The following is a 25555-nucleotide window of genomic DNA, read 5'->3' on the forward strand; positions in this document are numbered from 1 at the left end:
TCCTTTACTGGATATGATTTTCACACTCTCAGATCACTTGGAGCTAGCCTAGCATACCGACAAGCTACATCCGATCCCGAACCTCACTGTCTGCTAAACTTGTGCAGAAACATAAAAATAGACATGACCAGCTTTTTTAAATTTTTTGAAAACTAAACATTTATTTTAGCACAAATTATGAGATTATTTCCCGATTTTTAATAATTCTTCACCAAATTATAATATTAATTAATTAATGTTTTTTGAAGAAAAGTTTTGGGTGGGCCTATTGAAAAGTGGGTGGGCCTAGGCCCGTCAGGCCCACCCATAACGCTGTGCCTGCCTTAGAGTAACGTTACGTGAAACAGGTGATTTAACGTCCCTGCTCATTTACATACAGTTTAACAACAAAACTGAATGCTGAAGGAGATTACTATGTTTTTTCATGTTAGTTTTGAGCAGTATGCCTATGCACCCCCACTAAGCTGGAAAAAGTTTTAAACAGTAAGTGAATACAGCGTGTCAGGGGAATACAACGTAGACAGTATATTACAGCGGAAGGGCAAATGCAGAGGGACCGCAGGGTTAGCTAACGTTAGCTGTTCCCAGACATTTGAGTTGGTTTTGCCTTTTTTTTGCTCACCAAACGCTGCCATCTTTATTCGCGCTGAGTTTTTAAATTCCAGCAGATATATGCACACAACTTGCCTCCCTGACTGGCTTCGGGAGGGGCGGATATGCGCGTGCGGATGTGCGCATGCGTGTGTCATTCAGAACACATGACAAAATAAAAGTGTTCTTCCAAAACAGAACATGGCAAAATAATCGTTGTTTCTTGATTATACTATTTTGGTGATCGTTGGGAGCCAAAATCGAAATTCAATTAATTGCACAGCCCTATCAGAGCCCCAACATGACATGAGTACCTGACATGACAACAACCTCCATCTGAACATCAGTCTCAACATCTCAAAATCAGTAAAACAAAGCATCTGACTGTAGACTACAGGAAGCAACAGAGAGAAGGACACAGCCTCTATCTCCATCAACAGGACTACAGTGGAGAGAGTCAGCAGCTTTAGGTTTCTTGGGGTTCACGTCAGCTCAGCGAGGATCTGACCTGGACTCACCACACCCTGACCAGCTGCATCACCGCTGTGGTATCATCATGGTATAGCAATTGCACCGCCATCAACCATAAGGCTTTACTGCCATCCATATATATGTCTACAAAGTATACATGTATACTTTACTTTTCATTATGCATACATACATTACTTCTAGGGGTGGTACGGTTCACAAAACCCACGGTTCGGTTCGTATCACGGTTTTAGGGTCACGGTTTTCGGTTCTGTACGATTGTTATTTTTTCTTTAATCTTTAACACTCCACAAATATACTTCAGCATATGATATATAGCTTAATATCCACAATGTAGGACACAGTATTAAAACATAGTTCTATCTTGTAATCATGTACAAACGGAATTTGACTTTAAGCACATTATTGGGACCAAGCGAGGTGAGATTTTGATACAGCAAGAGGGAAGACATTGAAGATTTCAACAAGCTTTTCATTTATTTGGCAAAAAAAATTGTGTGTGTATCGCCATTTACAGGAACATATGTGCCCTTTTTAGCACATGAAGATTGAAATATTACAGAATAAAAATTGAAATAACTTGCATTTATCAAACTAACAACTTCAGTGTAGCTCTTACAAAAATACAGGTGACCTGACCTGCAGCACTCCACATACCACCATTGAGGAGCGGTTGGCTCGCCGCCTCTCAAAATCTGACGAAAATCTTTTAAACTGACCTTTGTCGATCTGAAATGAAGACAGATTCAGCAACTGCATGGTCTATTTCTCGCTTAAAATGTTTTTAGAAATACGTTTCGGTGAACTATTTTCGTAAAGTATGAGATCGTAATCGCAACGAGACGCCTTTAGAGTCTGTTTTGAAATTCGAGAGCAGCCAGCCCCACGTGACGCGTTCGTCCAATCATCTGCCATGTGTTGCTCATCCCGCTCATCATTTCCGGTAAGTGTTTTAACATAGTTGTTGAAAGAGGGCACAACGGCAGTAAGTGGTTTGTGCACATTAGAAGTGTATTGACGAACCGCGCTACGCACACACGTTCCGAACCGCGACAAGCGAACCTTACGGTTCGGATGTTTTTTCATGAACCGTACCACCCCTAATTACTACATTCTTTTTTAAATTCAGATTTTTTCATTTTTAATACTGTCTAGGCAAGGCAGCTTTTTTTATACAGCACATTTCAGCAACAGGGCAATCCAAAGTGCTTTACATAACATACATACATTTAAGAGTTAAAATAATTGAGACTATAAAGCTACAAAAAACAGATAAAATAGAATAAGACAGGTACGCAATACAAGAATAAAAGTTACAGTGCAGTGTAGGAAATGAATAATTACTTCAAAAAAGCAGTATATTACTTCATTTATATTATATTTGTTTATATTTTAACCCTATGTCTTAACTTTTACTTGTGATTTTCTTTTTAGTTATCTAATGAGCATTGTTGGAGGTGCCTAAGGCCAACGACTTCTATTATTGTTGTGCACATGAAGAACCTTGAACCTTGGAAAAAGATGACCAACACTTTCTCTTGGAATTCATGCAACCTGGATTACAATATAGTTTTGCATTTTCTAACAATAGAGTTTTATACTATAGGTTAAGGTTGGGCAATATGGACCAAAAATCCTATCTCTGAATGGGCTGAATGGTAAACATGATATATATCTCTGTATTTTCTACGAAGTGGGCTAAATGTTCAGTTGTAAGTCAAAGCCACATGTGAGATGTCACAAGTACTTTTATTAAAACAGATCAAACTGATCAAATAAAATGCAAAGAATGGGTTTTCTTCCCTGTTTGAACAGGTTTTCCTCTCCTGCAACAGTGAAACCTACGCTGTACATTTACAGCTTGACAACTTTACTATAAATTCCTCCTCTTCTCCGATAGCCAATAGCTATGAGAGCATCATTCACCGTCTCTCACTGGCTCTCTCTCGCAGTAGAGAAACTATTCCGCAAAAGAGCTAATACGCAACAAATGTTTGTTTTTTTTAAATTACTTTTTGGGCTTTTTATTTGATAAGATACTGTAGATCAGATAGACAGTAAAAGGGGGGGAGAATGGGGATGACACGCAGCAAAAGGTCAGGCAGACTCAAACCCGGGCTGCTGCCAACGGTTAGAGGTCGTCCCAACAAATGTTATTTTGCCTTTCAACTCGTATATTGTTTTAAAATGAAGAGGGATTTAAACTATGAAGTAAAGAAGCCTGTCTTTGTGCCGTCGTCAGGCGACAGAAAGAGCAGAGGGAAGACTGAAAGTAGAGCAGACACACGGCGCTCGCTCACTTTTTCGAGCACTGGCAACATTTACGGGCAACATTTACTGGTCCGATGTAACTTTTTTAACGGCATCGGGCAATTGTTATTGTAAGACCCTGTTGTAAGCGAGTGAGCCGGACAGACGCAGCAGGAGAGTGGGGGCGGGGTTACGCGGAGTAAGAGAGATGCACTGGCATGGCTTTATGGAAGAAGTGGGTCATGTATGTAACATCAAAGTACCGATATAAACGGAATTGTCTCATCCCCTTCTTTAGACATTTTGTGCCAGAAATCCCTACTCTGCTTATACAAAAGAACTAGAAGGACAGGAGCCCAAGATTTAAATTTCAGTAAGATGGCTTCAACACAAGTACAAACTTTAATGTATTGGGTGTATTGAAACACTTAAAACAATAACAGCAACAACTGCTAGGGAACCAAGGGTTCCCTAGCAAAGACCACATCTGCTGATTGGCTTCTCTGTTGTCAGGAGCCCTCTCTCACTAATTTATTCCTATTCTTTTCCCTGATACAGATGCTGTAGTATAGCAAAATGCAGTGCACTACGAGTACCTGGATGGTGCACTCATAACGGTCAAAAAGTTGAGTCTGGAAAGCTGGACACTTCTCAACCAGTAGCCATCTTTGGTACGTTACAATGGAAATGTTTAGTTTAATGTGAATTATAACGGCCACGAGAGCAGCCTTGATAGCCCGCTACCTTACTACACCTCAGCTAATGTGTCAACCCACAGTGATTGAAACAGCAAGCTGGTTGAAAGAATTTGTCCGCCTAGCTAGCAATAACAGGGCAGCACCTCATCACATCCTGAGTCATTTTGACGGTAAAATATACTGCTATTACCACAGCCTGTAAAAGGGGATAAAATGCAGGCTGATTCAAGTCCCCTCCGCTTCGCAGGGGGGTCCTGCATCCCCCTCAGCAGTCGCTATAATGACTGTCTCACTCTACATTATCCCTTATTTCATAATATTCAGGAGGGCTAACGTTAGCCAGCTCTATCCATAATGTTTCCTATTATTGTCAGGAAGTGGCGCTAATCACAAATTGAATATGCCTCTATCACTTACCGATCCAGTACTTGTTACTTTGTTCTTCAGTGAACGTTAGCATTTGCACTTTGTTTAGCTAACATTATCTCTACTTAGTTGTCATACATTAATTTGGAGATTAAACCCTGTTAGTAAGAAGTAATCCTGGTGGAGGTGCAAAAGACACAGACAGGGAGCTGTGGTGTTGCTGAGTGAGCTAATGTTAAATTACAGCTTCTCTCTAGCTTCATCGTTGCCATAATTTATGTGTTGGACCTGCACGTTTGGTCATGTATCATGATGTAGCAGCTTTCTTGGCCTAAACAGGGGCTTAAGGTAAGCTTAAGGTAAGTAATTTCTAAATCTGATGAGGTCACCTGGTAATAATATTCCCATGCGAATAAGGCTTAAGATCCTTGAGAAGGTAGTCGCTAATCAGTTATGACTTTCTACATAAGTTTATTTGAGGATTTTCACTCAGGATTTAATACACTCATAGCACAGAGACGGCACTGGTGACAAATTACAAATTACCTTCTAATTGCTTCAGAGAAATAACTTGTCTCTGTACTTGTCCTATTGGATCTTAGTTCTGTATTCAGCACTATTGACCATAACATCCTATTACAGCGACTGGAACATTTAATTGGCATTAAGGGAACCACACTAAGCTGGTTGAAGTCCTATTTATCAGACCCATCTTAGTTCATGAAAAGTTAGACATGGTGTTCCACAAGGCTTGGTGTTTGGACTCTAGGCAATATCATTAGGAAACACTGTATTAACTTTCACTATTATGTGGATGATACCCAATTATATATATCGATCAAGCCAGATGAAACCAATCAGTTAGTTAAACTTTAAGCATGCATTAAGGACATAATTTCCTGATGTTAAACTCAGACACAACTGAAGTTATTGTACTTGGCCCCTAACACCTTCGAAGCTGTTTTTTTTTGTGATTGGAAATTTGTATTGATTTTAAACATAAGTACAGGTTACCAGTGATGAAGCCATGAAAATATTCCTCACATTACTAAACAAACATAGGGCAACTCAAGCATCAGTGCATGCATACACAATATCTGCCCATATGGACACCAGAGAAGACCACTATAACAACAACAAACAAACAAAATAAATAAAAAAAAGGACAAAAGAATACAAATAAAACATATGGAGGAGGCTGTGTTGGAAATGTGAACCAGAGAGCTCTTGTATTGTGTAGGGAGAGGGGGCTGAGCCTGTAGTTCATCGCTACAAGGTCATTTATATATTGAAGAAAGTTTTGCCATTGAAAGTAGTGCCAATCTAACCTGTCCAGCAGGGTGAAGGATACTCGTTCATATGCAGCCACTGTAGGTCAGGGGATTGTACCAGTCCGTGATTGATGGAGGATGAGATGACTTCCACTGTTGAATTAGCAGTTTCCTACCAATCATTATAGCTGTCTGGACCCATTCTGCATCGACTGAAGCAATACCATCTTTTAGTGTAGATGGGTCTCCTAATAGGTATAAACGACTGCAAAAGGGAACCCATAGGCCCACAACTTTCTGAATGCACATATGAACTGATGACCAGAAGGCTTGCACTTTTGGACAGTGCCACAACATATGGGTTAACGTGCTGTCCTCTGAGCACTTCCAGCACCCTGGGTTAGCAGTGAGCTTAAGCCTGTACAGCTTAGAGGGAGTCCAGTACAATCTATGGAGTATCTTGAACTGGAAAAAGTCTAGTGCGTATATCACGTGCAATTTTCTTTAAGATGCAAACTATATCGGTCCACTCTTCCTCTGTAAACGTAATTTCAAGGTCTCTGTCCTAAACTTTCTTTAATGAAGACACGGTACCGTACTTCTCTAGCAGCATTGAGTAATAAAGAGATGCTTTGTGGATATGGAAGGCCATATCTTGCTATAATGAGGGAGGGAATCTCTGCACTAAGTGGAGCTAAGGGAGGTGAAGGGGTGACCACCTTTCCAAGTCTAATTTAAATTTTTCAAGTAATGGCTCTATATTTACTTTCATAATGTCTGACAGGTTAGATGGAAACAGTATCCCAAGATATCTAATGCCTTGACCTGGCCACCTAAAGTTACCTGATTGGAATAGTGTTTTTGGGCAGTATGTCGTTAATGCCAGGGCTTCACACTTGGACCAATTTATCTTATATCCAGAGATTTTGGCAAAAGAGCTGATCAAGGATAGCAGCGCTGGCATGGAGGTCTCAGGGCGGCTAACAAAGGTCAAAATGTCGTCCGCATATAACATCACCTTATGTGTCATGTGTCCCACACGTATGCCAGTGAAATTAGGGTCTAGGCAAATGGCAGCTGCCAGGGGCTCTAGAGCTAAGTGGGCTCCTTATAAATTAAGCGTAGCAGACCAAGTAAGACTCCCCCAAAACCCAGGTGTTCAAGAACCAGCAAAGGCCTTTTCAGCGTCCAGCGACAGGGCCGCAGTGGGAGCCGCATCGTCCCTTACCGCCCACATTATGTTTATCAGACAACATAGGTTATCTGAGGAGTGTCGGTTGCGTATCGGGGTGAACCAGGGAGGGTGGCAAGTATTTTAGAGAAGATACAGCTATCGTAATTAGTTAAGGATATTGGTCTATAGCTGCGACAATCTGTGGGTTCCTTATCCGTCTACAGTAGGAGTGTAATGAGGGCCTGCGACAGTGTAGGTGGCAATGTACCCTTTTCAAGAGAGTCCATATACATTTCTAGCATCAATGGAGCCAGTTTGGGAGCAAAGCACTTATAGAAATCGGCCATAAAGCCATCAGGGCCAGGTGCCTTGCCTGTGGACAGGGACCTGATAACTTCCTGAATTTCCATAGCAGTTATCGGTCTGTCGAGTAGTTGTTTCTGTTCAGGTGACAAAGTTGGGAGGTCTAAGTTCTGTAGAAAAGCCTCAGTCTCAGCCCTACCTGCCACTGAATCAGAGCTGTATAGATTCTCATAAAACACTTTGAAAGTGTTGTTGATGTCAGCAGGGCTTGTGTGCAGCACACCCTGGTAGTCATATACAGCTGGAATAGCACAGTGTGCTTCTTGCTGTTTTATGTACGTAAAACAGCAAGAAGTTATAGTGGTCTTGCCTTATCACCTCCTTCAAAGAACCGTTGTCTGGCCCTAAATGGCGAGAATTCTACTCTTTCAGATAATAAGGTGTTATATTTGTATTTAAGCTGGGAAAGTTTGCGCAAATTGTTTTCAGACATACTAGTTTTAAAAAACCTCTTCTGCTTCCTTAACTTCTTTTTCCTGGTTAAGGCATTCTGCTGCCTTTTCTTTTTTTTTTACGGGAGGCGTATTGAATTATGAATCCTCTCAAAAAAGCCTTCAACGCTTCCCAGGCTACCCCTGGAGAGGGGGCTGTTGGAATATTGGTGTCCTTAAACAGTGTAATCTGGTTTTGTAATAGTGATCTGAAAGTTGAATCTTTAAGTAAGGAGGAATTTAATTGCCACCTTCATGATTTGTTTATCTTGGTTGGCTGCCGTATGTGGAGGGCGACCTCTGCATGGTCTGACACCAAAGTCGACCCTATGGCAGACCCGTCGCTAGACCTCAGTCTTAAGGGGGGCACATGAAATACATGGGGGGGCACAATTATTATTGGCGTACAGTACGTATATGTATAATAATCATATACTCTTGTTATACTATTCGCACGTAATCATCACGTTAAACATAACCAACAGCAATATGACCAGGTAGCCTATATAGCCTACAACACATTAGGCTACATAGAAGCAATGTTATGAATATCCATAAAACACTTGACTATACAACATATTAGATGTAACACCAGAAGCATCTCTCAAACATTGCATTTTAAAGCAGTCAATAGAAGGATATGCATTGCTATGCATGTGCCATGAGACACACACGCACGCACACACACCACCACACACACACACACACACACACACACACACACACACACACACACACACAACACACACACACACACACACACACACAGAGAGACTTTGAACCTACCGGTACTTTGAGTGGAGACAGCATGTCCTCTCTTCAGTCCCTCCTGTCATTTGAAGCTGCATGCTTATTTAAGCCCTTGTCTGTAAATCTTAAACCCCTTAATGAAGAAGGTCGCGTCCGATGATACAGATGTGAATTTCCTGCAGGCATAACAAAATGCGGAGTCCTTTTCCACCGAGTAGCCTACGCAAGCCAGTCCCTGTTCAAATACCAGCTACAGCTACGTTTTTTTTTTTTAACTGGATATTTCCTCAACACAACCTGTTTGGGTTTGTCCGTCACACCTCCTGATTCAACAGTCAGCTAGTTGTGGCCCAAATGCTGCCCCAGTCACAGTTGCACTTGGACTGCAGGTCCTGCCAGGCCCAGGGTCGGGCTCCACGGAGCTACTAGCATCAGGCTCAGACTGTCGTCCAGGGGCTCCTTCTCCAACGACAACATCAGGAGGCGTCGGTGCCGTATCCAGTTTGGAGGAGAATGTTGGTGGGCTTTTCAACCACTTACCATGACGAACTGGAAGCGAAAGCGAGCGAAAAACTCATCCAGCTTTCAAAATGTGCGGTAACGTTTGAGCAGCTACACTCGACGTAGGCTACGTCACGTCGTAGCCATCTTTCTTTTTAGTAAGGCCGTGATAGGCTGTTGCAGTGTAGATTCCCATCAATCAAACACAAATCACACCATTGTTTATTTATATTTATAATGTTTTAATGATAAAGAATGCAACATTAATGCAACACAAAATTAGCAACTATGATAATATAAAATTAAAGTAATTTTTTTAAGAGATCTGTGCCTCAAGTAGGGGGGCACAAGCATTTTTGGGGGCGGGCCCGGCCCCCTATGGCCCGCCCATAGCGACGGGTATGCCCTATGGTACATGAGGTTCCGTATGAGATCTGCGTTGTTTGGAATTAGAGTGATAGCTACAATCTAAAACCATATGAAATACTTGATTAAAATCCCCACCAATTATAATTGGGTAATTCTGTCCATTTTGAATCTCTGCTATTTTGGATTCCATAGTGCCAAAGAAAGAGGGCTCATCTAAGTTGGGGGCATATATGTTAGCAAGAAAAGATGGATGACCTTCAATTTCAGACTGTAGAACAATCAATATCCCATTGTCATCGGTGTAAAGTTTGTTTGTATTAAATTGTAAATGTTTATGAACTAATATTTCTACACCCCTACTGGCACTCAAACCCACTGAGTAATAAACATGCCCTAACCCAGTCTCGGCGTAATCTTTTATTATCCAGCCCTGGAGGAAAACTATGTCATATTTCTTAGCTTTCAGCGTGCTGAGTAATAATTAATTAATTGACCCATGCCTTTTGTGTTCCAGCTACAGATCTTCAACCCCCTATCATGGTCACTCCTGCTCATATAGATGTAGGTTAAAGCTTTGGTGTAGCGCAGCCTCCAAATGAAACAAAAGACTCAACAAAACATACAAATAACGTCCTCCATAAAAGTAGCACACAAAAACAAAACTGGAGTTAAAATACTCCATCAAGAGTGCTAAGCGATTCACACTCTAAACACTAAATTATATGTCCATGAACCACTCACTTTCAAGGCTACTTGACATAGCAACACCATCGAGAAAAGCGCCTGCTATGCTTGGACATCCTGATCCAACATTAAGTTGCGCAAAGCGCCAGCTACTGCTATAATCTGAACCCAAAATACCTCATAAACTGAGGGAAAACTATGAAACTAACAGGGGAACTCTGCAGACGTAGCCTAATAACAATTCAAAGTAAAACAGAGTTTAAACCACACACCAATATCATCAATCAAGGCTATGACAGATTAAGAAAGAGAGAAAAGAAACATTCTAAGCCCGGTATGGAGAGTGAAAAAGAAAAACAACAGAACAAGGTCTTTGTGTTACTCACTGTACCAACTATACGTCCTTTCAGTGTCCAAAAAAGTGCAGTAGGCTAGCAGTCCTTTATCAGTCAACTTTAAATGAAAAATATGACCGCGTCATGCAGTCAATAGTCACTTCAATCCAGAAATCTTACAGCTTGTTGATGAATTCCAAGGCTTTTTCCGCGTCATCGAAGCAATGTTCCAGTCCATTGCCGGGAATAATCCTGAGCGTTGCAGGGTAGGCAAGTGCGAAATTCATGCGCGGTCATTCACTTTTTTCTTGCATTCCTTAAAGTTCGGGCGCTGCACTTCTACCGCTTTAGTGTAGTCTGGGAAGTTGCTGATTTTGTTGTTTTCCCAGATAATCTATTCCTTAGCTCTCGCCGCACATTGAATCCGTGACACATCTTGAAAGCACGGAACTTTGCCTCGATAGCTCTATTACGTCTACTCCTGGCCTCTAGGTCATCCACCCATTTTTGCATTTTTGCTAGCTCAGACATCGGAGCAGGAGGGTTAGCCCTTGCAACATCCATAGCTTCCTCAAGCATCCGAGTCTCAACATTATCCAGTCGTTCCGATAAAACACTTCCAGTTTCTCGCTTATTGCTGTAGTTGTCTGCTTGATTTCCGCCAGTGCTGCCTTCTGGCTCGCATCCATCTGCTTCAGTAGCTGGTGCATGTTCGCCATTTCGGTAGCAAGGGTATCAGTAACAGGAGCGCCATCTTTATCGCTAGCAGTCTTTTCCACAAGCAGTCTTTTTTCTTAATTCTTCCTTACTGTGGTCCCAACAATGCCCACATAAAACAAATCTCAAGAATCGCCTTTTTTCACCAAAATTGCCAACATTTAGCACATTCAGTCTCAAAATGATGCAGAAAAACTAGTCCATCCATTTGTTACTTCGAGGCTGGACTATTGTAATTCCTTATTATCAGGATGCTCAAACAAGTCACCTAAGACTCTCAAACTGATCCAGAATGCTGCAGCATGTGTACTGACAAGAACTAAAAAAAAAGATCATATTTTGTCCCGTATTAGCTTCTCTGCATTGGCTTCCTGTAAAATCCAGGATTGAATTTGAAATCCTTCTCCTGACCTACAAAGCTCTTAATGGTCAGGCACCATCATATCTTAGAGAGCTCATATTACCCTATTGCCCCACTAGAACACTGCGCTCCCAGAATGCAGAGTTACTTATTTTGCCAGACTCAGAGTAAGCTCAAAACTTTGATAAAGCTTATATTACCTTCCTTCACGGCACTGTGTCACAGCGTCTGACTAGTCCACATAGAATTCCGGGATGGGAGAAAAACGTGCTCTGGTTTATTGTAATTTCTTTGAACCAATCACAATCGTCTGGGGCAGTTCTAAGCCCTGGACACAATAACGGTGCCTCTGCAAAATAGCCTCGGGAAGGAACTTGTTTTGGTGGAACGTGTACGTTCAAAAGTTGTTTTAGTCATGCAACAGAAAACTCAGACTGGACAGTCTAGCTAGCTTACTCAATTTACTCTGCAGAGATTTAGAGAAGCAGTTAACCATAGTCCTCATAAATCCACCGGAGTTTAGAACGGCAACACAAAGAAAGCGGAAGTTGTGGGACATCCGGCCTAAAAAGAGGGACATCCGGCGGAATTTCCGGCAGCACCTGGACAATCCTGGAAGTGGAACATCGTCGATATAGCCCAGGTAATCCCAGGCATGGGCCGCGTTGTTTCCTCCACATCAGTCCTATGACTGAAGAGAATTTTCTCCCACAAAAGAGTGATCTTTACTTATTGCGTGATTCTCCCTTACTGTAAATGCATTGACGAGAAAGACGCAAAGACGCACACTGCAAACAGTAGCACAAACAACATGCAGACTGTGACTCCAGCCTGCTGAGTCTGTTTGATAAATACAGCGCGTTTGGGACAAAATGCATGACATCTGCACCTGAAAACAGGCACAAAAGCTGCATTGAATCTGGCCCTGAATATCATAACTTGGGATTGTTTACAAAAAAAACTTCACAGGGAACCTTTAAGTACATGTGCAGTAGCCACAAGTTGGAATTCTCAGTAGTGCTCCTACCAGATTGACCCAATAGATAAAGACATGGGTGTTATGAGTAAAGATCTGTCACTACTGTATGTCACCTCTAACACTTTGGATGTGTTCTTTTAAGTGTTCTTTTTATCTCTTTTTAAGACTTTTATTTATATAAGTCACCTTTGCCATGGAAGACAAACATTCTTAATGTGCTAATAGCTGCTAGTGCTAGTACTCTGTTTTGTTCTGTTTTCTCTGCATTTCACTCACAAAGAGTGTTGGTAGAATACTCTACAGGCCAACTCTGGCAGATTGTGTTGTTTAGTGAATGTGAATAAAATAGCCTGTGAATAGTAAGAAGCCTGCATTTTGTTATTACTGAAAGAATCATAAGGGTCAACAACTGCTCTTTTTTAGATCCCTTTGTCAGTGTTAAAATTAAATGTCTTAAAACAAAACATAAAGGCTACCAGTAACTCAGCTCAGCAGATAAACTTACCTTTGACCTGTCTCACAGAGCTCAGATTCTTCTCAAAGCCATCATCAAACTTGGGATTAGTGACAGGCTCAAAGTCACTGGTGTAAACACGGCCAGAGGATGTGGTGTAGCAGCATTTGCACATGCATGTATGGTAGCGCAGTCGACCCTCGTCCAGGTAAGGGTGAGCCAGGGCATCCTTTGCTGAAATCCTCTTTGACTAGAGACCAAACCCACAAGTTGTGTGTGATTGACAAGATTATTAACTACATTTTACATTCATCTAAGCCTCAGAATACATGTAGAAATCAAATAGAAGTGTTAGGCTAAACCTTATATTTCACTTTATACAAAAGCAAAGCCCTTGACAGGGTTATTAACAACACCCTCTCCCCGACATTCCCATATATTATGACACTATTGAATTGGTACAACTTGTTAAAACTATTACGAAATAAGGCAAAGCATAAACAATTTCAGATGATGTACGTTATCTTAAACTGTAATATGTTTAATGGTATAATAGTTTCACTTTAGTCACTAATTTAAGTTTGAGTTTAAAATGGTAATTGCTAAGTTTATGGCAAACATAATAAAATGGTATTATTAGTCCTGAATTAATGAACTGGGCACATGTATTTGGCAGCTCTCCGAATGCTGTGATGGTTTCTTCCCATCAAACAAATTATGACAAAAATATGAATTAGATCAGATGATGTTGTATAAGGCCAGTTGTGTTATAATTCAACGAACATAATGCATAAAGTGGCATGGAGCAGGTGGAAAATAAGAGGGGGAGGGGTGTTCTCCAGGCAGCCAAGTCAAAAATTGCTCCGCAAATATTAAAACCCAAGTCAATTAATGTACGAAAATGTGTCAAATCCACTGTTGAGATGGGTGCCTCTCATGCTGTATACCATTAAGCGCTAGGTGACATGTATAATTGTTGCTCTAGTTACCATGCCTTGTTACAGTTCAGCTTATCTGAGAGAACAGACGATAAAGTGTATGTGTGTTCAGATCACCAACACATGCAGATTAATGAAAATTTATAATTATATAATGTTCTAAACACCAGTGTTTAGAACATTGACACAGTAGAATAAGTGGGCACAGTAGAATAAGTGGGCAAAGCATGATGCTGAACTTAAAATATAGTTTACCTTTATGTGCATGGTGCATTTAACTTGACTGTTCTGCTTTCTGCTGTTGACTAGGAACAACTGACACACTGTTTGTAGAGATAATGTTCAATCACTAATTACTACAAAAGTCTGTGTGTATTATGTGTTTGTCAAAACTAACATATTGGTCCCATTACCTACTGGTAGATCGTGATGTGGAAAATAAAGTCCTGATACAGACAGGATTGCCGTCCTCTCCACATGTCAAACCTTTATTTATCAGCAGTCTTAACGATCACACTCACTTCAGTAGTCAAGAGTTTTTAAAGACTGGTCTCACAGCACATCAAAGCCACCACCCCACTTTTGACCTACATCAGTTTGCTTACAGAGCAAACAGGTCCATGGAGGACGCCATCGCAATAGCACTTCACACCATGCAGTCATTTAGAACACCCAGGAAGCTATGCAAGGGTGCTCCTCCATAGACTCTAGCTTAGCCTTCAATAATATAATTCCAGACATACTAGTCAGCAAACTGTCTGACTTAGACCTCACCCTTCCAACCTGTCCCAGGATAAAGGAATTTCTCACAAACCGCCTGAAAATTGTTAAACTTGCCTCCAGCTCTCCTCCACCCTCACGCTCAGCATCGTCTCTCCACAAGGCCAACACCATCATCAAATTCGCAGATGACACCACTGTGGTAAGTCTCATCTCAAGAGGTGAAGAGTCGGCCTACAGAGATGATGTCCAGAAAAACGAAGGAACACACCATTGACTTCAGGAAACAGAGCTCAGCAGCAGACAGGAGAGCTCTTTAGAGATTCACTAACACAGCACAGAAAATCATCATCATCTGGCAGGTGCTACAGGACCATCAGACCATTAATAACAGTTTCTTTCTCTGGGCCAAAACCACACTCAACTCCTACTAAATCCTACTTGAATGACCCTCACAGGCAATAGGTTGACTTTCAAGGGTAACCGTACTGGATCTTGTGCAATAATTACATTGCTAATATTGTAATAGAGTTAGGAGATGCAGATGTATTTGTTTTGCAGGAGACCTGGAGTAGACGAGACATTTCCACTGGTTGTCCCTTAGGCTATAGAGAGATAGTGTTCCCATCCACCAAACTGAAAGAAGTAAGCCAGGGAATCAGGATGAATGCTTAGTACACTTAATAGAATTAATTAAAAAAAAAAAATTTCAATTTGGCTCTAAATAAAAAGAGAGGTTGTTGGCACAGGTGACGTATTCATGTGTACAGCACATATCCCCCCATCAGAATCCCCGTATTATAATGAAAACATTTTCTCTATTCTTGAAGATGAGATTAATCACTATTAAGCCCAGGGAAGTGTACTAATCTGTGGAGACCTTAATGCCAGGACAGGCATATTACCAGAATCTATTAACTCACATGGAGACAAGCATATACCTAGCCAAATCAGCAGTCCCCTCCTCCACATCCCCACAGAAACAACTTTGACAAAACTGTTAACAAAAGTGGGCACCAACTACTGCAGCTCTGTCGAACACTGGGTCTGTACATGGCTGTCGGCATACAACGTACAACGGTCGGCTTTGAGCGGACTCGTTTGGTAACTACACAAACAGCTCTCCTCTTGGCAATAGCATAGTAGAGTATAGTATAATCAACCTAGACCCCTTCTGTCTGAGAGCATTCACAGTTAGCCCCCTAACACCCTTATCTGACCACAGCAAAATCACACACTACATTAGAAAGACCGTAACAGGCCCTGCTGCAGCAGAATTCGGTAAACTGAACTATGTAAAACAATTCAATCGCAATTATACCATTTTCTTTCCACTTCAAATCACCGCAGTAATGATGGCCTGTACCAGACATTTACAACATATTTGACAATGTGGAAGATTTATCCAATCTGAAAAATAATCAGCAACACAGATCAAACAAAAACATCAACAAATAAAAAGTTTGATAGACTGCAGACATCTGCAAAAGACTCTCAGAAGTTTATCAAATCAAAAAACAGACAACCTGACAATCCTGAAGTTCGCCTCCAATATTGGGAAACACTCAGAACTTAATTGAAGAGTTTCAGCAAACCACACAAGGAAGAATTGTCTGTTCAAAATGGTAAAATATGGGAAAAACACTATATTTGAAAACCTAATCTTCAACATCCAACATGGAAAACAGTACAGCTAATTATATTTGTTGTTGTTTACCGAGCTCCAGCTCCATATTCTGCATTTTTATCTGAATTCTCTGAGTTTTTATCATGTGTAGTCCCAAAATCAGACAAATTACTTATTGTAGGTGATTTTAATATCCATGTGGACGTTGACAACGACAGCCTTAGTATTACTTTCAACTCACTACTAGATTCAATTAGTTTCAGTCAGAGTGTGCAAAAGGCCACTCACTATTTTAACCACACAATCGACCTTGTGCTAGCATATGGCATTGAAATTGAAGATTTAACAGTATTTCCGCAGAATCCTTTATTATCAGACTATTTTTTAATAACTTTCGAATTTTTACTACCTGACTATACGAAATTAGATAAAAGCTTCTACACTATATGCCTATCTGACAGTGCTATAGCAAAATTTAAAGAAGATATTCCAATAGCATTTAACTCAATGTCATGCCTCAATATAACAGAGGATATTTAGGCATGACATGATTTATGTTAACTTTAGTCCCTCCCAAATTGATAATTTTGTAGACAGTGCTACGGCCTCACTACGGATGACTTTAGACTGTTGCTCCCCTCAAAAAAAAGCAAAGGAAACTAGCACCTTGGTATAACTCCCAAACTTGCAAATTAAAACAAATCTCGCGAAAACTTGAAAGTAAATGGCGTTCCACCAAACTGGAAGAATCTCGATAAAACCTCCAGGAACGCTAAAGTTAGCCATGGCGTTCCACAAGGCTCAGTGCTTGGACCAATTCTATTCACCTTGTACTGTATATGCTTCCCCTAGGGAATATTATTAGGAAACATTCAATTAACTTTCATTGTTATGCAGATGACACCCAATTATACCTATCAATTAAGCCAGACGAAACCAGTCAGTTAACTAAACTCCAAGCATGCATCAAAGATATAAAAGCATGAATGACCTACAATTTTCTGATGTTAAACTCAGACAAAACTGAAGTGATTGTACTGAGCCCTAAACACCTCCGAAACCAATTATCCAAAGATATAGTTACTCTGGATGGTATTTCCCTGACCTCTAGCACTACTGTCAGAAATCTAGGAGTTTTTTTTTTATCAAGATATATCCTTTAACACCCACTTAAAACAAGAACCTCAAGAACAGCCTTTTTTCACCTTCGTAACATTGCCAAAATTAGGAACATCCTATCTCAAAACGATGCTGAAAAACTACTCAAAATAAAACCCTTAAGACTCTCCAGCTGATGCATAATTCTGCAGCGCGTGTTCTGACAAGAACTAAGAAAAGAGATCATATTTCTCCTGTTAGCTTCTCTGCATTGGCTTCCTGTAAAATCCAGAGTTGAATTTAAAATTCTTCTCCTGACCTACAAAGCTCTAAATGGTCAAGCACCATCATATCTAGAAGAGCTCTTAGTACCTTATTGCCCCACTAGAACACTGCGCTGCCAGAATGCAGAGTTACTTGTGGTACCTAGAGTCTCTAAAAGTAGAATGGGAGCCAGAGCCTTTAGCTATCAGGCTCCTCTCCTGTAGAACCAGCTCCCAATCTGGATCTGGGTCCGGGGGGCAGACACCATAACCACATTTAAGAGTAAACTTAAAACTCTCCTCTTCAATAAAGCTTATAGTTAGGGAGTGAGGAGTTGCAGCATTCGCCTAGACTGGCGGGGGAGGTTGTATAGCTAAAGACGGGCACCCCTTCTCTTCTCTGCTTCTCTTCAGAGTCGTTAGACTCATCTACAATATAATCAATGATGTAATCAAAGTAGAGGGAGACAGGCCAGTACAGCCCGATCCGGTTGGGGAGAGTTCTAGCCCGACCAGGCTCCTTAACCTGTCTCTCTTAATTATGGTGTTATAGTTTTAGACTGCCGGGGGACTTCCTTTGACACACTGAGCTTCTCTCTCCTTTCTCTTTCCATCTGTGTGCTAAACCAGTCACCAGCTATGGCAAAGTCCTCTTCATCAGGGAAACACACTATCGTCCTCCCATTCCAAAATAAGCGTCCTCCGAACCAGCCGTTACCTCCAACTTTAGCCAGGCACACTAGCACAATGTTGGTTCTAAACCACTGCTGTTAGACAGGAAAAGTGCCGTAATGTAGCTACACCTCTTCAGCTTCGTTATTACACTTAGATCGTTTCCAAGCTAGCTAACTATTCTAGTGTCTCTCGATGTTTCTCAGTGTTTTCTTTCCTCTTCTCGATTTGCAATCCTCTCCACTCTCTCGTGTCTCTGCTCAGCCTTTTTGCATGTGTGTGTCTGTGTTTGTTTGTTTGTGTGTGTGTGTGTGTGTGTGTGTGTGTGTGTGTGTGTGTGTGTGTGTGTGTGTGTGTGTGTGTGTGTGTGAAATGGGTTAGCTAGGCTACTGAGAATGTTATTTATACATTAATTTGAATGTTTATGCTGCGGCTGGAAAATTAACGAGCAACAACATTGCTATATAATTGATTATGGTGGGCCATTGCATCGATGCAGCATCGTCTATGTCTGCATCCCGATGCATCAATTATTTGATTAATTTCAACACCTCTATTACTAACCTAGCTCTGTGTTCGTGTGAATGTATTCGTTTTGCCCAGCGCGTTTCCTTGGATTAGGGTGGCCCCTAAATCATGGTTGCAGCCTGTCGCCGTGGTCTTGCTGCGTGCCCTGCTATGCCCCGTTACACCTGCTATGCTCTGCAGTGCCCTGCTACGTCCTGCTGCGTCCTACTATGCCCTGCTACGTCCTGCTACGACCTGCAGTGCTCTGCTACGTCCTATGACGCCCTACTATACCCTGCTACGTCCTGTGACACCCTGCAGTGCCCTGCTATGTCATGAACTACTACAACTACTATTTCTAGTCACTGATCCATTATCTTTATTGTGACTATTATTGCCACTGTTGATCACACCCCCAACCGGCACCGCCAGACACCGCCTACTAAGAGCCTCCTCGCCACTGTCACACTGAATGCTTGCTCTTGGGGAATTACTGGAATTGTTGGGTCTTTGTAAATTATAGAGTGTGGTCTACACCTACTCTATCTGTAAAGTGTCTTGAGATAACTCTTGTTATGAATTGATACTATAAATAAAATTGAAATTGAATAGTACCATCACACTGAATTTGGCCCAAAATGATCTCCTCAACAAACTAGTTCTGGAATCAGTCTGGAACCCTTTAGACCATCAAATTACTGAACAAGAGCTACTGGCTAAAATCTAGGCCCTTCAACCAAGGAAGACCAGTGGTCTTGATGGTATTTAAATTAAATGCTGAAATTTATCAACCATAAGTTCAATACTTAAAATTATTCAACCTCGTTCTTAGCATTGGACATTTCCCAGACATTTGGAGAAAAGGCATTATAACACTAATCTTTAAAAATGGAAATAAATTTAACCCAAACAATTACAGAGGCATTTATGACAGCAGCAACCTGGGGAAATTATTCTGCAGCACCCTAAACAGCCGACTGCAAGACTTCCTCAGTGAACACAATGTCCTGAGCAAGAGTCAGATTGGATTTAAACCACAACACAGAATTACAAATCATATCTATATCACCCATACCCTTATTAATAAACATGTCCACCAAAACAAAGACAACATTTTCTCTTGTTTTGTAGATTTAGAAAAAAACATTTGACTCAAAGTAGCATATTGATCTGTTCCTAAAATTAATTGAAAAAGGTGCGATACCTATGATATTATTAAAACAATGTATATAAATAATAAATGCTGTAAAAATTGGAAATATGGAAATAGATTTCTTCCCCCAAAGCAAAGGGGTTCAACAGGGGTGCAGTCTCAGCCCTACCCTGTTTAACATTTATATAGATGAATTGGCAAAATCATTATCAAATATCCCTGGTCTCACCCTGTCTGACAAAGAAATTAAATGTCTACTCTTTGCAAATGATCTAATATTGATAGCCCCATCTAAGGAGGCATAACAACATCAACTGGATCCAATACAAAACTTCTGCAAGACCTGGGCCCTGACAGTTGATCTGGAATAGACTAGAGTTATGGTCTTCCAGAAACGACCCAGATATCAGAGAAACCCAACCAGGTTCTTACTGGGCTCCCCTGACATAGAACACACACACAGCTAAACATATTTAGGACTAGAAATTACATCTACTGGGGATTTAAAATCAGCAGTTAATGAGCTCAAAGACAAAGGAAGAAGGGCATTTTATGCTATAAAAAAGGATTTCATTCATTAATTAGGATACAAGAAAGAGCAATCAAATTCTACAAACACCTAAAATCATTTGACCCTGACTTCGAACAAAGCCCTCCATTGCCAAGAGGACAAAAGTCCCCTCAGCCAGCTGATCCTGAGGCTCACCTCTTCTAACAGGACAGCCCTCACACAATCTGGCCCAACCAAATCATAGCTAACTAAAAGAAAAAGTACATTAACTATTGGACATCTACCACAAAAACTCTAAACAACTTGACTGCTATTTGGCTCTAAATAGACAGTACACAGTGGCAAACTATCTAAGCACTGTGACTGATCAGAAGCTGAGAAAGACATTAACTATGTACAGACTTAGTGATTACAGCCTGGCCATAGAGACTGGCCGACACTGACAGACCTGGCTGCCTAGAGAAGACAGGCTGTGTCAGCTCCACAGAGACGGATGAAGACAGAGCAACACTTCTACAATGTAGCACATTGTTAGAACAAATATTAGAACACAGTTCTTTACGAAAATTAAATGTAAACTCACAGATTTTGACAGACTCTCTGACCAGACAAAAATGCAACATCTACTTGGAGAAAAAAAGTCTCAGTGCTGTAGAAGCAGCGAGATATGTGAGTGGATGTCACAGCCTGAGAGACAACCAGCACAACACGTAACATCTGTTCATCTCCTCACAGCTCTCTTACCTGCTCATTTAGTCCTGTACTTTGTTTTCATTTTATATTAATATACTATTGTTTCTTTATTGACCCTAAATAATGAATTATCGACACACACACACACACACACACACACACACACACTTTCTTTCTTTCCTATGATTTTTTCGATGTAAACTTTAATGTTTGTATTTTTTTATGCATTTTTTCTCATAATAATAATTTATTATCATTGAATTGTATTATTACTTTATTATTATTAAATTACTTTGGCAATATTGTTTTCCTGACTTTCATGCCAATCACGCAATTTGAATTTGAGAGAGAGAGAGAGAGAGAGACAGAGACTGAGAGAGGGGAAAGAGATAAATATTATATTACTCTGTTAAAGGGGTGATAGAATGATTATATAGGGTATTTCACACTGTTCCTTATGGTCTCCTAATGGGGTATGTAACATTGGTTGGGCTGAAAATGGCCTGGTTGATATTTTACTGGCCCTTATGCATCCCTGTGTTTTGGCCCTATTTGTAACAAGAGCTTTTCTTCCAAATATGGTATGGTCATGAATATTTAGATGAGCTGCGCGCTGATTGGTTGGTCCGAATGTCTTACACGCAGACATTAGAGACGCGCGCTGATTGGTTGAGCGAATCCCCAATACACATACATTAGAGAAGCGACAGAATCTCATATTCCAGACACTGCAATGTTTCATTACCAAATTCACTTCTGAGACTTTTTTAAGCGAGAAATCAACTATATAAAGCTGAAATATGGGCCGTTTTACAAAAATTGATGGCTAATTGCAAATTTGGTAAGACGTGTCGGACTTTAGGAGCTCCACACAGTCTGACGAGAAAGCGGCAGCCTGCTGGGCTCCATACCCAGCGCAAAGTCACCCTTTGTGGATACTGCACTACGGGGCTCCGCGGCCAGCTGCCGGCATAACTAATATATTTACGGTTTGAATTTCGTCACGCCACTTATATAACATCATTCCCCAATGTCTTATAAAGCTAACCGTTGTGTCCGATTTGATTTTAAGGCATTTTTACGGACGCGAGGCGTCTTTGTAGGACGAGCAGCTGCTTGCTATATGTCCCATTCATTACAATGGGGAAATACCGCAGCTAGCTAGCTACACTTTTGCCCAACTAACTAAATTATATTTACAGTTTGAATTTCGCCGCGCAACTTATACAACATCATTCCCCAATGTCTTATAAAGCTATCCGGTTGTCCGATTTGATTTTAAGGCATTTTTATGAACGCGGGGCGCTTTGTAGGAAAGCAGCTGCTTGCTATATGTCCCATTCATTACAATGGGGAAATACCGCAGCTAGCTAGCTACACTTTTGCCATAACTAAATTATATTTACAGTTTGAATTTCGTCACGCCACTTATACAACATCATTCCCCAATGTCTTATAAAGCTAACCGTTGTGTCCGATTTGATTTTAAGGCATTTTTATGAACGCAAGGCGTCTTTGTAGGTGGAGCAGCTGCTTGCTATATGTCCCATTCATTACAATGGGGAAATATCGCTTTAGATTCAGAAAACTACCTGATCTCAGGTCAGTTGTGTAGCCTATGTAAATGTTGGGGCGTTCTCTTAATACACCCATGGGCTGACAAAGGTTCCGGTTTTTGGGACGTTGACGTCAACTTCCAGCTTTGTTGGGATTCGCCCGTTTTCAGCGGCAGTTTCAAAATATGAGATTTTCATAGTAAAGGGGTGTCAATGGGATTTTGAGCTTCTATGTATGTCCTATTTACCCACCGAACTGTCTTTATTCAACTATGACAGGGTAAAATCGGTTTTGCATTCTATCACCCCTTTAAGTTCTTTCAATCATCCCATATTATTATATTATATATATATATATATATATATATATATTATTAGAATACAGGTCTAGTGGACCAAGGTAATGATTATTTTTTTGGCTTGTATTGCCTTTATTGATAGGACAGAGTAAGGAGGATGAAGGGCAGCAAAGGGCCACAGGTTGGAATCGAACCCGCAGCAGTTGTGACGACCAGGTGAGCTAACCAGGTGCCCCAACTTGATGACTTCAAGTGAGTTTCTGAAGTCATCCAGAAGTGGACCAGTAAGACAACAGGGTGACAGTAATGGAAAAACCAGGACGGAGTCCACTTTACAGCCCTGAGATCTGTTAATGCTCTACATTCCAGAAGAGTAGAAGTTGCATCAGAGGACACAGCTGGAGATTTTAATCCAGAACCAAACAAACTGACTTTTTGCATTTTAAGTAACATATGTTGAGTATCCAAATGCCTGATCAAAGGATGCTTATACAACTGGAAAGATATGTCATACCACACATTCTGTGAGAAGAGGGTGCTCCAACACATGTCATCCCAACCCCCTTTGTGCTCCTCTGAAGAGGAGGGGGGGAACAGCACCCAAGCAAGCTTGTGAAAGTGTAATAATTAATTTTCTGTTCAAATCCTGCATACACACGTGATTACTTTTCAATAGTTTGATGTGTAAGCGTATATGGGTGGTTAATTAATTAACATTAATGAATATTTACTTTATCATAAAATGCCTGCACTCTACAGCCTAATATTCGAATGATAATAAATTTGGGGCACCACACAACAGGAGAGAAGCTGATAGAACACCTTGTTTTAATCTCATAATCTGAGGGTCAGATACAAAAGTGAGTCCATGACTCAATGTACAATGTACTAAACCCACAAAAACACGTAGGGCCCTATCTGGCACTCAGCGCAATTGCCTTTGTACACCGACGCATGTATCATTCCTATTTTGCACCTGACGCACAGCAGACTTTTCCCTCCACAGATGCACGTCGGTAAATTAGGGAATGTATTTGCGCTCCCGGGGGCGGTTCAGCGAAAAGAGGAGGTGTGTTCCGGCGTAAAAGTTCCCTGGTGCTATTTTGCAGTTTCAGAAAACAATTCCGCCACTGGCTAGTCTAAAGTCAGTTGCGCATTATTCAGATGCTATTTTAGGGGCGCATGCTTTGGCCATAATGTAGTGTGAAAAAGAAAAATATTACTGAAAATGCGCTTTAGGTGTTTGGATAGATCAGCAGGCACTTTACAGTACAGTCCTCAAAAAGTCGCAGCATTCTTTGTGGCTTGTTGTGTTTTACACAACATTTCCATGAATCATGGATGTGTTGATGACATAAATGAGGAAAGGACTTAAGGAGATGTGATGTTGAACTACGGTGGGATTGGACACTCGATGCGCTCCTGGTGGAGCGGGTGGACGGAGATGGAGTGGGGGAGGAGGAAGGGGCACAACAGGTGCAGGTGGTGCGTTTGGAGGCCCACGCTCCATGGCTGCAGCAATCCTCTCCAGACTTGAAGAGATGCGCCCAAGGGGCCGCAGCAACATCGCCACCCGGCCAAGACGGGCATCTCGGACAGCTCCCGCTGGCGTGCGCCTGGCAAATTCAGACCAACCGATTTTAGATTTGCGTCGGGCGCAAGACTCATTTATCCCGCCGGTATAATAGCAACAGCGCCCGAGATCCGGCCACAAAGCTACTTGCGTTTCACGATTGATACTTGCATTTCAGATCGTTAAAATAGGGCCCGTAATCTGGTTCTTAGTAAATGAGGAATTTATTTATCTAATAAGAATACACACTACTAAATCAGCATAAGCATAAAAAAATGAATGAAAGAATGGAATGGATGAAAACATAGAAATAAATTATTTCTATGGATGAAACAGATTAACACGTGAAAAATAAACAGTAAACAAGGTAATTGGCAAGATGTATAAAACCAGCACAGCAGCTTAGATTTAAGAAGGGAGACTTTAATACAGAGAGCACTAATTTCCTTGCCTGACAAGCCAGACCCACATCAAGATGTTGGGTCTGGGAACTCACCATTGACAGGGCTCAATCCGAGGGGCGGGATAAACGGTTGTCTTTCAAATTCCCTCTGCACGCAATAGGATAGTGCTACAACCAGGCAGAGCAACGAAGAAGGTAGCGAAGCTAGTTGGTAGATTAAACTTTATCTGGTCGGCAAAACTCGAAACACATCTTCCTTTTTTAAGAATGATTCCAGTGCCGTTCTTTTTTTCTTTTCTCAAAGAAAAGCTTAACTCCAAGTCTTCCAGGAGACCGCTGTTCCCAGCAGCAGCAGCAGCCATAAGCCCGCCCGACCAGAGTTTGTTTTTTCCAGCTCGCAAGCCAACGGAGAGTGCCTAGACACCCAAGGCTGCAAATTAAATTTGCTGCCGCTAGGGTGCATCTAGCTTTCTAGGCTACTAACTTCCCTACTTGTTCCCAACAAAATCCAGGGAGCATCAATCCTGTTTAACCTTCTTATATAATGTGTTTAACAGGTGAGCAAGGTTTGACCTACTCAGATGACGAGATAGTTGTAGACACTGCCTGCGGGAGGACGATGGTGAAAGTCAGCAGCGGCGGTTCTGTAAGGACTGAGAAACTCATTTTCCTCAACTGGCTTGTCCCCTCTGAGTGGCTCCGCAGGGCTGTTTCTGTCCCTCTCTGCAGCAGTAGGTGAAGCTTCGGGTCACCATCAGA

The 25555-nt window shown here is 41.3% G+C and overlaps 1 protein-coding gene across 3 annotated transcripts in view; it reads right to left on the reverse strand.

Moving 5' to 3' along the window:
- LOC120574039 (serine/threonine-protein kinase NLK-like) overlaps nucleotides 1-25555 on the reverse strand; it is a 109992-nt gene that overhangs the window by 19908 nt on the left and 64529 nt on the right. For 2 of the 3 annotated variants that reach the window (XR_005641814.1, XM_039824045.1), the window contains exons 8-9: nucleotides 14559-14675; nucleotides 12835-13033 (exon numbers count right to left, since the gene is read on the reverse strand). Coding sequence is in view for 1 of the 3 variants with exons in the window: in XM_039824045.1 (XP_039679979.1) it covers nucleotides 12835-13033; nucleotides 14559-14675 (316 nt within the window). In the remaining 2 variants the exon portion in view is untranslated. The remainder of the gene's footprint in view (nucleotides 1-12834; nucleotides 13034-14558; nucleotides 14676-25555) is intronic. The other variant, XR_005641815.1, reaches the window with a different exon arrangement.

The sequence above is a fragment of the Perca fluviatilis genome, chromosome 2 (assembly GCF_010015445.1).
Source record: "Perca fluviatilis chromosome 2, GENO_Pfluv_1.0, whole genome shotgun sequence".
In the NCBI taxonomy this organism is placed as follows: Eukaryota; Metazoa; Chordata; class Actinopteri; order Perciformes; family Percidae; genus Perca; species Perca fluviatilis.